Source organism: Crinia signifera, chromosome 2, assembly GCF_055691185.1.
Source record: "Crinia signifera chromosome 2, ASM5569118v1, whole genome shotgun sequence".
NCBI lineage: Eukaryota > Metazoa > Chordata > Amphibia > Anura > Myobatrachidae > Crinia > Crinia signifera.
The window spans coordinates 4,031,058-4,043,080 of NC_139218.1; the positions used below are offsets into that span (position 1 = coordinate 4,031,058).

At 56.3% G+C, this 12,023-nt stretch overlaps 1 protein-coding gene across 1 annotated transcript in view; it reads right to left on the bottom strand.

Moving 5' to 3' along the window:
- The window catches only part of TRIM45 (tripartite motif containing 45), a 37,048-nt gene extending 27,811 nt beyond the window's left edge, over positions 1-9,237 (bottom strand). Inside the window, exon 1 of the mRNA XM_083171460.1 lies at positions 8,589-9,237. Coding sequence (XP_083027586.1) covers positions 8,589-8,977 — 389 coding nt within the window. The 5' untranslated portion in view covers positions 8,978-9,237. The remainder of the gene's footprint in view (positions 1-8,588) is intronic.
- Positions 9,238-12,023: the final 2,786 nt, after the last annotated feature.

The window sequence follows — 12,023 nt, forward strand, 5'->3', positions numbered from 1 at the left end:
AGATAGGTTCTGTCTTTTTTCCCTTTTTATTTTTGAAATTGCATTTAAAACTCGTGTGTACTTTTAAAATCACTGTAAAACCTTGTAACTATTTTCTAAAGCTCTGTAGTTTTCTAGGAATAAATAATACATATTCTCAGTCCTGGTTCTGTGTTCTTAAGACTCATTAGCCTCGGAAGAGAACGGCTGAAAAACGTTACCATTGTTATCTTGTATTGTGTGGTCAGGGGCGAGCCAAGCCGCCCCTTGCGCAGTTTCAGGCGCTAAAATCAGGTTTTGGCTGGTGGCAGTGTACCTCAAGGAAAGGACCCGAGTGTCCTGAGTGAACCCCAGTCACGGCCGGCGCTGCTCAGATTGACGTATCGGAGCAGGCGACCGGTGGGTCCGTGACATTTGGCGGCAAGCGGTGGGGTGGAGAATTCATTTTTCTCTTTAAGAACTTAAGTGAGTGTGGGTAGAATTTTGTGAGAAATACCCACATCACCAGAATCAGAACTCAGAGCTTTACTATAGTTTTAAAAGTCACACAGTGAGTGCAATTTCTGTTCCCCTCCCTTCTCTTGTTTTTCTTTCCTATCATTTTATTTGACAAGTGTGAGACTCAGGATGGCTGATTACCAGCAGATGAGGAGAGATGACCTGGCGGTCGTGTGTGTGCGGAGGAATATCCCTTGGTCTGGCCAGAGTAGAAAACGTATGATTCAGGCACTAGTGGATGCCGATCGGACTCTAGCTGCTGGAGGAAACCAGTCCATGGACAATCCTACCCCAGGGGCTCAGTCAGCACTGGACAGTACAAACGATTCCGCGCCAGGGTCAAACACTTCTGCTGGACCCAGCAAGTCTACACTGCAGAGCGACCTTCTAGCTGCTAGCAGGCAATTGAAGGATGTGAACCCCGTATTCGCTTTGCAGCTGGTGCAGTTCTGCCAAGGCATTGTCGACAGAGAGGCTGCGGAGCGCAAAGCCATTGTCAACAGAGAGGCTGCAGAGCGTCAGGCTGAGCGTGAATACCAGTTGGAACTGGTGAGGCTCAGGGGGCTGATCGCTGTTGGCGAACCAGTGGAGGATGATACAGGGCATCGTGATGGCGAACCTTTACGTGAGACTTTATCTGCCGTGGCTACTGAGTTAGCAGGAGATGGGCTTCGTACTGAACTTTTACTGTCTGCGGAAGTAAATAATGTGTTGGATCATGGTGTGGACTCTGTTATCAATCATGGGGAGCCTAACAAGGGACAGAGGTCCCAAATGACCGCTGACGCGAATTTCACCGGACCGCGTCATGCACAGTTCCCTGTCTTGGAAGCAGACAGAGGAAGCCAAGTGAGTGTCAGCTTGGTTGTGAGTAATGAGCTGGCCCTGGACACTACAACCGATGCTCAGAGAGGTGACATCTCTGCTAGTACCAGGGAGACTGTAGGATGTGTGGCAGTCAGGGAGACTGCAGAGTACCAATCCCCTACAGCACCAGAAGAGCCCAGTGAGTATTCTGACCCATATGGTGATGATTATCCGTTTAGGCTTATGAGCCCAGAAGACCTCACTACAGAATGTCAGCTGCAAGGTATCTCCTGCCCCAACAATTCCCGCTGGGAGATGATCAAGCGGCTCACCCGTGCACGAAATGATGAGCGCAATGTTTTCGGCATGTATCGCGGTGAGTTCCTAACCTGGGGTCCCGATGCGACTCCTTGGTTACTGCTGAGAGACCTGACGGACTGTTTTGAAATAGCGCAGCAATATGCTTATGATTGTAAAAAGCTCGATACTCCATGGTGGAAAGAGCAGTGCCGCTGGGCAGAGGCTGAAAGGAATCGCCTGGAACAGCTTCTATCACCAGCTATGGAACCAACGACACAGCCTACCGGGGTTTCCCTCATGGACATGGTACCCGGACCTGCTACAATCGGTGTGGAACCTGTTCCAGAGACCTCACATCACAAGGTCCAGTTTAAACTGCTGGAAGATGTGAGCAGCATGTTCCCTCCCGTTGCTCCAGATTTGTTGCCGGAAGCGGCTGGCTGCATAGTGAAAGTATGCAGGGGAGAGACTATGTCGGAAATAGGGATGGGACTTTCTGACTGTATGCACACAAGTATGTGTGGGACTACTGATGTGGGACTTTTATTAACTCCACACATATCTGTCGCTAACCCTTCTGAACCATATGATGCATCTCAGGTAGTATGTAACCATGCTGAACATTGCAATGTTGTTATTTTGTGTGAAGCCCCTGGGATGATCTGTGATAGTGCCGTACCTTCGGTACAGGTGAAGGGTGAGTTAGAGACAGGTATAGTGGGTAATCCTTGCCAGTTTGTGGGGTTAAATGAATGCCCTAATCTAGTTGGGAATGAGACACCCTCACTCATCAGTGGTAGGAGTGCTGCTGGTGATGTCATTAAGGTTGCTGTGCTAGACGTTAACCCTGTTCCTCCAGTGATGTCTGGTTGTGACATGGTGCCCGGGGACGCTAACTGCAGAAATGGGACAGATCTGAGTTGGTTGCAGGCAGAGCATGTACCTGCCAATAAGTTACTGGTGACAACATGCTCAGATAACCCCATTCCTGCTCAGAGACAATGGGACCCAGATATAGCGTTTTTGCCATGGTGCAATTGTAAGCCAGCAGGATGGGCCCCATGTGTTGTGGAAGATGCACAGGCTAATTTGCAGGTATTGCAGGATGTCTCCCCAGGTTATGATAGTGATGTTGCTGTTGATAATGTGATGTCTTGCGCTACTGTGGGAACTGTGGTACCAGGTATAATAAGTGACCTGGTGGGCCCTGTGTGCACTGTAGACCTGTCAGATAGGGAGAGAGTGTCCCTTACTGCAGCTTTCCCCCCAAACCCCCCTCCTTACTGTAGCCACACAAGAACAGATACAGGAACACAGCAGGGGTTCCCTCCAGACACTGAGAACCCTCCAGAGAGTGCATTTTTCCAGCATCACTGGATAACGGATGCCTCTCCTGAGAACCTCAGTGGCACCACCCCAGCCACAGAACCTGCGGGTCTGGGAGGGAAGGTCAGGCTCAGGAAGGTGTCCTGGACTGCCATGGAAAGCTTGGCTTTCCACGCAGAACTGAGAATCAACCCTGCACAGGCTGCCCCATACCTGGGAATAGGGAAAGATACCCCTGGGTGCAGTGAGAGGGTTGTTTCAGGAATAGAGCCAGTGGCTAGTAGGGAAGCTGCTGTGTGTAACCAGAAGGGTGGGAGGGCCCGTGAAGAACAGGTAAACTCAGCTCCATTAACCTCAGAAAAGCTGAGCTGGGATGTTCCCAAGACAGGGGACAATGACCTGCTGGTATTCCCCCTTGCAGAAACGTGCCCCCCTTCGCAGTTCACACACACAGACAAAGAGGGAGAATCTCCTCACAAAAGGATGAGGTGTGAGGTGTTGAGTGAGTGGACCTTCCCCCCAGTGAAGGGGAGGGGGGGTCAGTCAGCTCAGGAGAGGTGCTGGGAAGACATGTTTAAGTCTGTATATAGTGCTGGGAGAATGCCCCACACCTGTGGTATAGTTAAACACGCTGAGTTACGAGTCCCAGGGGGATGGCCGTTTGGGGTGTGGAGGAATGGTCTGGTACTGATCTCAGTGAGTAAGGCCAAACTGCCAGCTGCAGGGGAGAATCCGTGCCCAGGAGTACGACGCACAGCTGTGGTGGGCTGTGTCAATATCAGCCGGGATGGACACAGCTCCCACTATATCAGTGTGCTCACAGACTATGGGTTCGAGGACACCTGTGTGCTTTTAGTTTGCCATCTCCTGCGAGAGGGACAGGGACTATGCCCATTGCCCACCCTAGCCACGGCTATGGCGTCAGGTGGTGCCATGACAGACGTCAAGTATAGGGAAGTGTTAGTACAGATCCCGCAGAATCAGTGGCAGTCTGTCTCAGCACAGAGACCACTGCTACCTGTCCAGGTGATGTAGTTAATAGCGCACTGATAAGACGGTGACGTGGGTCACCGCCTCTGTGCGCCATTTTAAAAGGGGGAGGTGTAACGATCAGATCAGGTGATCGATCAAATTAACGTATGCCTCCTGTTATGATTATCTGTCCGGTGAATGTATGTCTGATATTGGTGTAATAGTTATATCTCCTGTGAGTATTGGAATCAGGACATGTCTTGTATGTAAACTGTAGGTGACCCTGGTCTAAGTTTGAGGCCTGTATTTCCTCAGTGTGACATCTGTGGACTCCTCCGGAGTCAGGATGTAAGATAAGATCTGAGCCCTCATAAACCATGGTCCAGAAGAAGAGGTTAGAGAGTGTCCCCTTCCTCCACATCTCTTATCAGTGGGTCTGCTATGCAAGGAAGGAGGATCAATCACTTTGAAAACAGCAGACTGTACATTGCCAGGGACCTTCCACACTCCTTCAGCATGGAAAGAGTGGAATCCCAAGGGTGGGAGGGATGAGGGAGTCTGCAAGGTATAACTAAGACCTTCTCCCTATAGTCAGTGTCACTACCTGGGGGTCTAGCAAAACAGGCTGTAGGCGACGAGAGATTTCTTGTGGAGGACCCCCCCACGTCAGGATCTGTATTTAAGTGTAAGATAGGTTCTGTCTTTTTTCCCTTTTTATTTTTGAAATTGCATTTAAAACTCGTGTGTACTTTTAAAATCACTGTAAAACCTTGTAACTATTTTCTAAAGCTCTGTAGTTTTCTAGGAATAAATAATACATATTCTCAGTCCTGGTTCTGTGTTCTTAAGACTCATTAGCCTCGGAAGAGAACGGCTGAAAAACGTTACCATTGTTATCTTGTATTGTGTGGTCAGGGGCGAGCCAAGCCGCCCCTTGCGCAGTTTCAGGCGCTAAAATCAGGTTTTGGCTGGTGGCAGTGTACCTCAAGGAAAGGACCCGAGTGTCCTGAGTGAACCCCAGTCACGGCCGGCGCTGCTCAGATTGACGTATCGGAGCAAGCGACCGGTGGGTCCGTGACATACCCCCTACCCGCAGCCCTGCCCCCGCTCTCACCTGTGTGCCCGGCAGCACTCACAGATGTAAGGTGTGACTGTACCGTGTGTATATAGCCCTAAGGGTAAGATACCCCCTACCCGCAGCCCTGCCCCCGCTCTCACCTGTGTGCCCGCAGCACTCACAGATGTAAGGTGTGACTGTACCGTGTGTATATAGCCCTAAGGGTAAGATACCCCCTACCAGCAGCCCTGCCCCCGCTCTCACCTGTGTGCCCGCAGCACTCACAGATGTAAGGTGTGACTGTACCGTGTGTATATAGCCCTAAGGGTAAGATACCCCCTACCCGCAGCCCCGCCCCCGCTCTCACCTGTTTACCCGGCAGCACTCACAGATGTAAGGTGTGACTGTACCATGTGTATATAGCCCTAAGGGTAAGATACCCCCTACCCGCAGCCCCACCCCCGCTCTCACCTGTGTGCCCGCAGCACTCACAGATGTAAGGTGTGACTGTACCGTGTGTATATAGCCCTAAGGGTAAGATACCCCCTACCCGCAGCCCTGCCCCCGCTCTCACCTGTGTGCCCGGCAGCACTCACAGATGTAAGGTGTGACTGTACCGTGTGTATATAGCCCTAAAGGTAAGATACCCCCCTACCCGCAGCCCTGCCCCCGCTCTCACCTGTGTGCCCGCAGCACTCACAGATGTAAGGTGTGACTGTACCGTGTGTATATAGCCCTAAGGGTAAGATACCCCCTACCCGCAGCCCTGCCCCCGCTCTCACCTGTGTGCCCGCAGCACTCACAGATGTAAGGTGTGACTGTACCGTGTGTATATAGCCCTAAGGGTAAGATACCCCCTACCCGCAGCCCTGCCCCCGCTCTCACCTGTGTGCCCGGCAGCACTCACAGATGTAAGGTGTGACTGTACCGTGTGTATATAGCCCTAAGGGTAAGATACCCCCCTACCTGCAGCCCTGCCCCCGCTCTCACCTGTGTGCCCGACAGCACTCACAGATGTAAGGTGTGACTGTACCATGTGTATATAGCCCTAAGGGTAAGATACCCCCTACCCACAGCCCTGCCCCCGCTCTCACCTGTGTGCCCGGCAGCATTCACAGATGTAAGGTGTGACTGTACCGTGTGTATATAGCCCTAAGGGTAAGATACCCCCTACCCGCAGCCTGCCCCCGCTCTCACCTGTGTGCCCGACAGCACTCACAGATGTAAGGTGTGACTGTACCGTGTGTATATAGCCCTAAGGGTAAGATACCCCCTACCCGCAGCCCTGCCCCCGCTCTCACCTGTGTGCCCGCAGCACTCACAGATGTAAGGTGTGACTGTACCGTGTGTATATAGCCCTAAGGGTAAGATACCCCCTACCCGCAGCCCCGCCCCCCGCTCTCACCTGTGTGTCCGGCAGCACTCACAGATGTAAGGTGTGACTGTACCGTGTGTATATAGCCCTAAGGGTAAGATACCCCCTACCCGCAGCCCCGCCCCCGCTCCCGCTCTCACCTGTGTGCCCGGCAGCACTCACAGATGTAAGGTGTGACTGTACCGTGTGTATATAGCCCTAAGGGTAAGATACCCCCCTACCCGCAGCCCTGCCCCGCTCTCACCTGTGTGCCCGGCAGCACTCACAGATGTAAGGTGTGACTGTACCGTGTGTATATAGCCCTAAGGGTAAGATACCCCCTACCCGCTGCCCTGCCCCCGCTCTCACCTGTGTGCCCGACAGCACTCACAGATGTAAGGTGTGACTGTACCATGTGTATATAGCCCTAAGGGTAAGATACCCCCTACCCGCAGCCCTGCCCCCGCTCTCACCTGTGTGCCCGGCAGCACTCACAGATGTAAGGTGTGACTGTACCGTGTGTATATAGCCCTAAGGGTAAGATACCCCCTACCCGCAGCCCTGCCCCCGCTCTCACCTGTGTGCCCGGCAGCACTCACAGATGTATGGTGTGACTGTACCGTGTGTATATAGCCCTAAGGGTAAGATACCCCCTACCCGCAGCCCTGCCCCCGCTCTCACCTGTGTGCCCGGCAGCACTCACAGATGTATGGTGTGACTGTACCATGTGTATATAGCCCTAAGGGTAAGATACCCCCTACCCGCAGCCCTGCCCCCGCTCTCACCTGTGTGCCCGGCAGCACTCACAGATGTAAGGTGTGACTGTACCGTGTGTATATAGCCCTAAGGGTAAGATACCCCCTACCCGCAGCCCTGCCCCCGCTCTCACCTGTGTGCCCGCAGCACTCACAGATGTAAGGTGTGACTGTACCGTGTGTATATAGCCCTAAGGGTAAGATACCCCCTACCCGCAGCCCTGCCCCCGCTCTCACCTGTGTGCCCGCAGCACTCACAGATGTAAGGTGTGACTGTACCGTGTGTATATAGCCCTAAGGGTAAGATACCCCCTACCCGCAGCCCTGCCCCCGCTCTCACCTGTGTGCCCGCAGCACTCACAGATGTATGGTGTGACTGTACCATGTGTATATAGCCCTAAGGGTAAGATACCCCCTACCCACAGCCCTGCCCCCGCTCTCACCTGTGTGCCCGCAGCACTCACAGATGTAAGGTGTGACTGTACTGTGTGTATATAGCCCTAAGGGTAAGATACCCCCTACCCGCAGCCCTGCCCCCGCTCTCACCTGTGTGCCCGGCAGCACTCACAGATGTAAGGTGTGACTGTACCGTGTGTATATAGCCCTAAGGGTAAGATACCCCCTACCCGCAGCCCTGCCCCCGCTCTCACCTGTGTGCCCGGCAGCACTCACAGATGTATGGTGTGACTGTACCGTGTGTATATAGCCCTAAGGGTAAGATACCCCCCTACCCGCAGCCCTGCCCCCGCTCTCACCTGTGTGCCCGCAGCACTCACAGATGTAAGGTGTGACTGTACCATGTGTATATAGCCCTAAGGGTAAGATACCCCCTACCCGCTGCCCTGCCCCCGCTCTCACCTGTGTGCCCGACAGCACTCACAGATGTAAGGTGTGACTGTACCGTGTGTATATAGCCCTAAGGGTAAGATACCCCCTACCCGCAGCCCTGCCCCCGCTCTCACCTGTGTGCCCGCAGCACTCACAGATGTATGGTGTGACTGTACCATGTGTATATAGCCCTAAGGGTAAGATACCCCCTACCCGCAGCCCTGCCCCCGCTCTCACCTGTGTGCCCGCAGCACTCACAGATGTAAGGTGTGACTGTACCGTGTGTATATAGCCCTAAGGGTAAGAGACCCCCTACCCGCAGCCCTGCCCCCGCTCTCACCTGTGTGCCCGGCAGCACTCACAGATGTATGGTGTGACTGTACCGTGTGTATATAGCCCTAAGGGTAAGATACCCCCTACCCGCAGCCCTGCCCCTGCTCTCACCTGTGTGCCCGGCAGCACTCACAGATGTAAGGTGTGACTGTACCGTGTGTATATAGCCCTAAGGGTAAGATACCCCCTACCCGCAGCCCTGCCCCCGCTCTCACCTGTGTGCCCACAGCACTCACAGATGTAAGGTGTGACTGTACCGTGTGTATATAGCTCTAAGGGTAAGATACCCCCTACCCGCAGCCCTGCCCCCGCTCTCACCTGTGCCCGGCAGCCCTAAGGGTAAGATACCCCCTACCCGCAGCCCCGTCCCCGCTCTCACCTGTGTGCCCGGCAGCAGAACTCACAGACATTCACCCTGCACTCCTGGCACCGTCGCTCTCCCTTTCCGTCTCCGCAGAGGTCACATGGCATCTCGTGTACCCCACTCCGCAGCTTTTCCAGCAGCACCTCTGTCTGTGCCAGCATGTCTGGTAGGAAATCTGTGACTCCCCCCGGTGGCAGTGCCACCTCTGAGTCGCACAATGGGCATAGGACGCTCTTCTGTGCCACCACGTTCTGTCCTCTTTCCATGGTGCTAAATGGCTCCAGCGCCTGCAGACAGCTCAGACACAGGGTGTGCAGGCAGGGCAGGACGCGGGCATCCAGGAACATTTCGTGGCACTGTGGGCAGCGAGACTGGGTCTCATCTATGCTGCCAGCCTTCGCCATGTGCTCCAAGGGCAGAAATCTGTGAAAGCAGACTCCTCCAGGCAGTGAGGACAGGGGGTGGGTATCTGGGCAGGGGAAGCTAGAGAGGGTACTCAGGACATACAGACAGGGGCTAGGTGGGAGCTGTCCTGGGACGCTCTGTCTGTGTATGACCCCCACACAGGCCTCACACCGTCCCTCCTCCTCCTCCTCTCCCAGGAAGTCTGTACTTACTCTGGCTGCAGTCACCGGCTGCCGAGCACATTCCAGGGATTCCACCCCCCTCCCAGCTGCTGCCCCCTGGTCACTCTGCTGCCCCCACCTAGCTGCTGCCCCCTCCCAGCTGCTGCCCCCTGGTCACTCTGCTGCCCCCACCTAGCTGCTGCCCCCTCCCAGCTGCTGCCCCCACCTAGCTGCTGCCCCCTGGTCACTCTGCTGCCCCCACCTAGCTGCTGCCCCCTCCCAGCTGCTGCCCCCTGGTCACTCTGCTTCCCCCACCTAGCTGCTGCCCCCTGGCCACCCTGCTGCCCCCTCCCAGCTGCTGCCCCCACCTAGCTGCTGCCCCCTCCCAGCTGCTGCCCCCTGGTCACTCTGCTGCCCCCTCCCAGCTGCTGCCTCCTGGTCACCCTGCAGCCCCCACCTAGCTGCTGCCCCCTGGTCACTATGCTGCCCCCTCCTAGCTGCTGCCCCCTGGTCACTCTGCTGCCCCCTCCCAGCTGCTACCCCCTGGTCACTCTGCTGCCCCCTCCCAGCTGCTGACCCCTGGTCACCCTGCAGCCCCCAACTAGCTGCTGCCCCCTCCCAGCTGCTGCCCCCTGGTCACTCTTCTGCCCCCTCCCAGCTGCTGCCCCCTGGTCACCCTGCAGCCCCCACCTAGCTGCTGCCCCTCCCAGCTGCTGCCCCCTGGTCACTCTGCTGCCCCCACCTAGCTGCTGCCCCCTCCCAGCTGCTGCCCCCTGGTCACTCTGCTGCCCCCGCCTAGCTGCTGCCCCCTGGTCACTCTGCTGCCCCCTCCCAGCTGCTGCCCCCTGGTCACTCTGCTGCCCACGCCTAGCTGCTGCCCCCTCCCAGCTGCTGCCCCCTGGTCACTCTGCTGCCCCCTCCTATCTGCTGCCCCCTGGTCACTCTGCTGTCCCCACCTAGCTGCTGCCCCCTGGTCACTCTGCTGCCCACGCCTAGCTGCTGCCCCCTCCCAGCTGCTGCCCCCTGGTCACTCTGCTGCCCCCTCCCAGCTGCTGCCCCCTGGTCACTCTGCTGCCCACTCCTAGCTGCTGCCCCCTGGTCACTATGCTGCCCCCTCCTAGCTGCTGCCCCCTGGTCACTCTGCTGTCCCCACCTAGCTGCTGCCCCCTGGTCACCCTGCAGCCCCCTCCCAGCTGCTGCCCCCTGGTCACTCTGCTGCCCCCTCCTAGCTGCTGCCCCCTGTTCACTCTGCTTCCCCCAGGCAGGGTGTATAGTATGAGGTGAGGGGTCAGGGTGTACAGGATGAGGCGAGGGGTCAGGGTGTATAGGATGGGGTGAGGGGTCACGGTGTATAGGATGGGGTGAGGGGTCAGAGTGTATAGGATGAGTTGAGGGGTCAGGGTGTATAGGATGGGGTGAGGGGTCAGGGTGTACAGGATGGGGTGAGGGGTCAGGGTGTACAGGATGGGGTGAGGGGTCAGGGTGTACAGGATGAGGTGAGGGGTCAGGGTGTACAGGATGAGTTGAGGGGTCAGGGTGTACAGGATGGGGTGAGGGGTCAGGGTGTACAGGATGGGGTGAGGGGTCAGGGTGTACAGGATGTTGTGAGGGGTCAGGGTGTACAGGATGGTGTGAGGGGTCAGGGTGTATAGGATGAAGTGAGGGGTCAGGGTGTACAGGATGAGGTGAGGGGTCAGGGTGTACAGGATGAGGTGAGGGGTCAGGGTGTACAGGATGGGGTGAGGGGTCAGGGTGTACAGGATGGGGTGAGGGGTCAGGGTGTACAGGATGTTGTGAGGGGTCAGGGTGTACAGGATGGGGTGAGGGGTCAGGGTGTACAGGATGAGGTGAGGGGTCAGGGTGTACAGGATGGGGTGAGGGGGACAGGGTGTACAGGATGAGGTGAGGGGTCAGGGTGTATATGATGAGGTGAAGGGGGCAGGATGAGGTGAGGGGTCAGGGTGTACAGGATGAGGTGAGGGGTCAGGGTGTACAGGATGAGTTGAGGGGTCAGGGTGTACAGGATGAGGTGAGGGGGGCAGGGTGTACAGGATGGGGTGAGGGGTCAGGGTGTACAGGATGGGGTGAGGGGTCAGGGTGTACAGGATGAGGTGAGGGGTCAGGGTGTACAGGATGGGGTGAGGGGTCAGGGTGTACAGGATGGGGTGAGGGGTCAGGGTGTACAGGATGAGGTGAGGGGTCAGGGTGTACAGGATGGGGTGAGGGGTCAGGGTGTACAGGATGGGGTGAGGGGTCAGGGTGTACAGGATGGGGTGAGGGGTCAGGGTGTACAGGATGAGGTGAGGGGTCAGGGTGTACAGAATGGGGTGAGGGGTCAGGGTGTACAGGATGGGGTGAGGGGTCAGGGTGTACAGGATGAGGTGAGGGGTCAGGGTATATATGTGGTGTGTGGGGGCAGGGTGTATAGGATGAGGTGAGGGGTCAGGGTATATATGTGGTGTGTGGGGGCAGGGTGTATAGGATGAGGTGAGGGGTCAGGGTGTATAGGGCGAGGGGTCAGGGTATATATGGTGGTGGGTGGGGGCAGGCAGGGTGTATAGGATGAGGTGAGGGGTCAGGGTGTATAGGGCGAGGGGTCAGGGTATATATGGTGGTGGGTGGGGGCAGGCAGGGTGTATATGACGAGGTGAGGGGTCAGGGTATATATGGTGGTGGGTGGGGGCAGGCAGGGTGTATATGACGAGGTGAGGGGTCAGGGTATATATGGTGGTGGGTGGGGGCAGGCAGGGTGTATATGACGAGGTGAGGGGTCAGGGTATATATGGTGGTGGGTGGGGGCAGGCAGGGTGTATAGGATGAGGTGAGGGGTCAGGGTATATATGGTGGTGGGTGGGGGCAGGCAGGGTGTATAGGATGAGGTGAG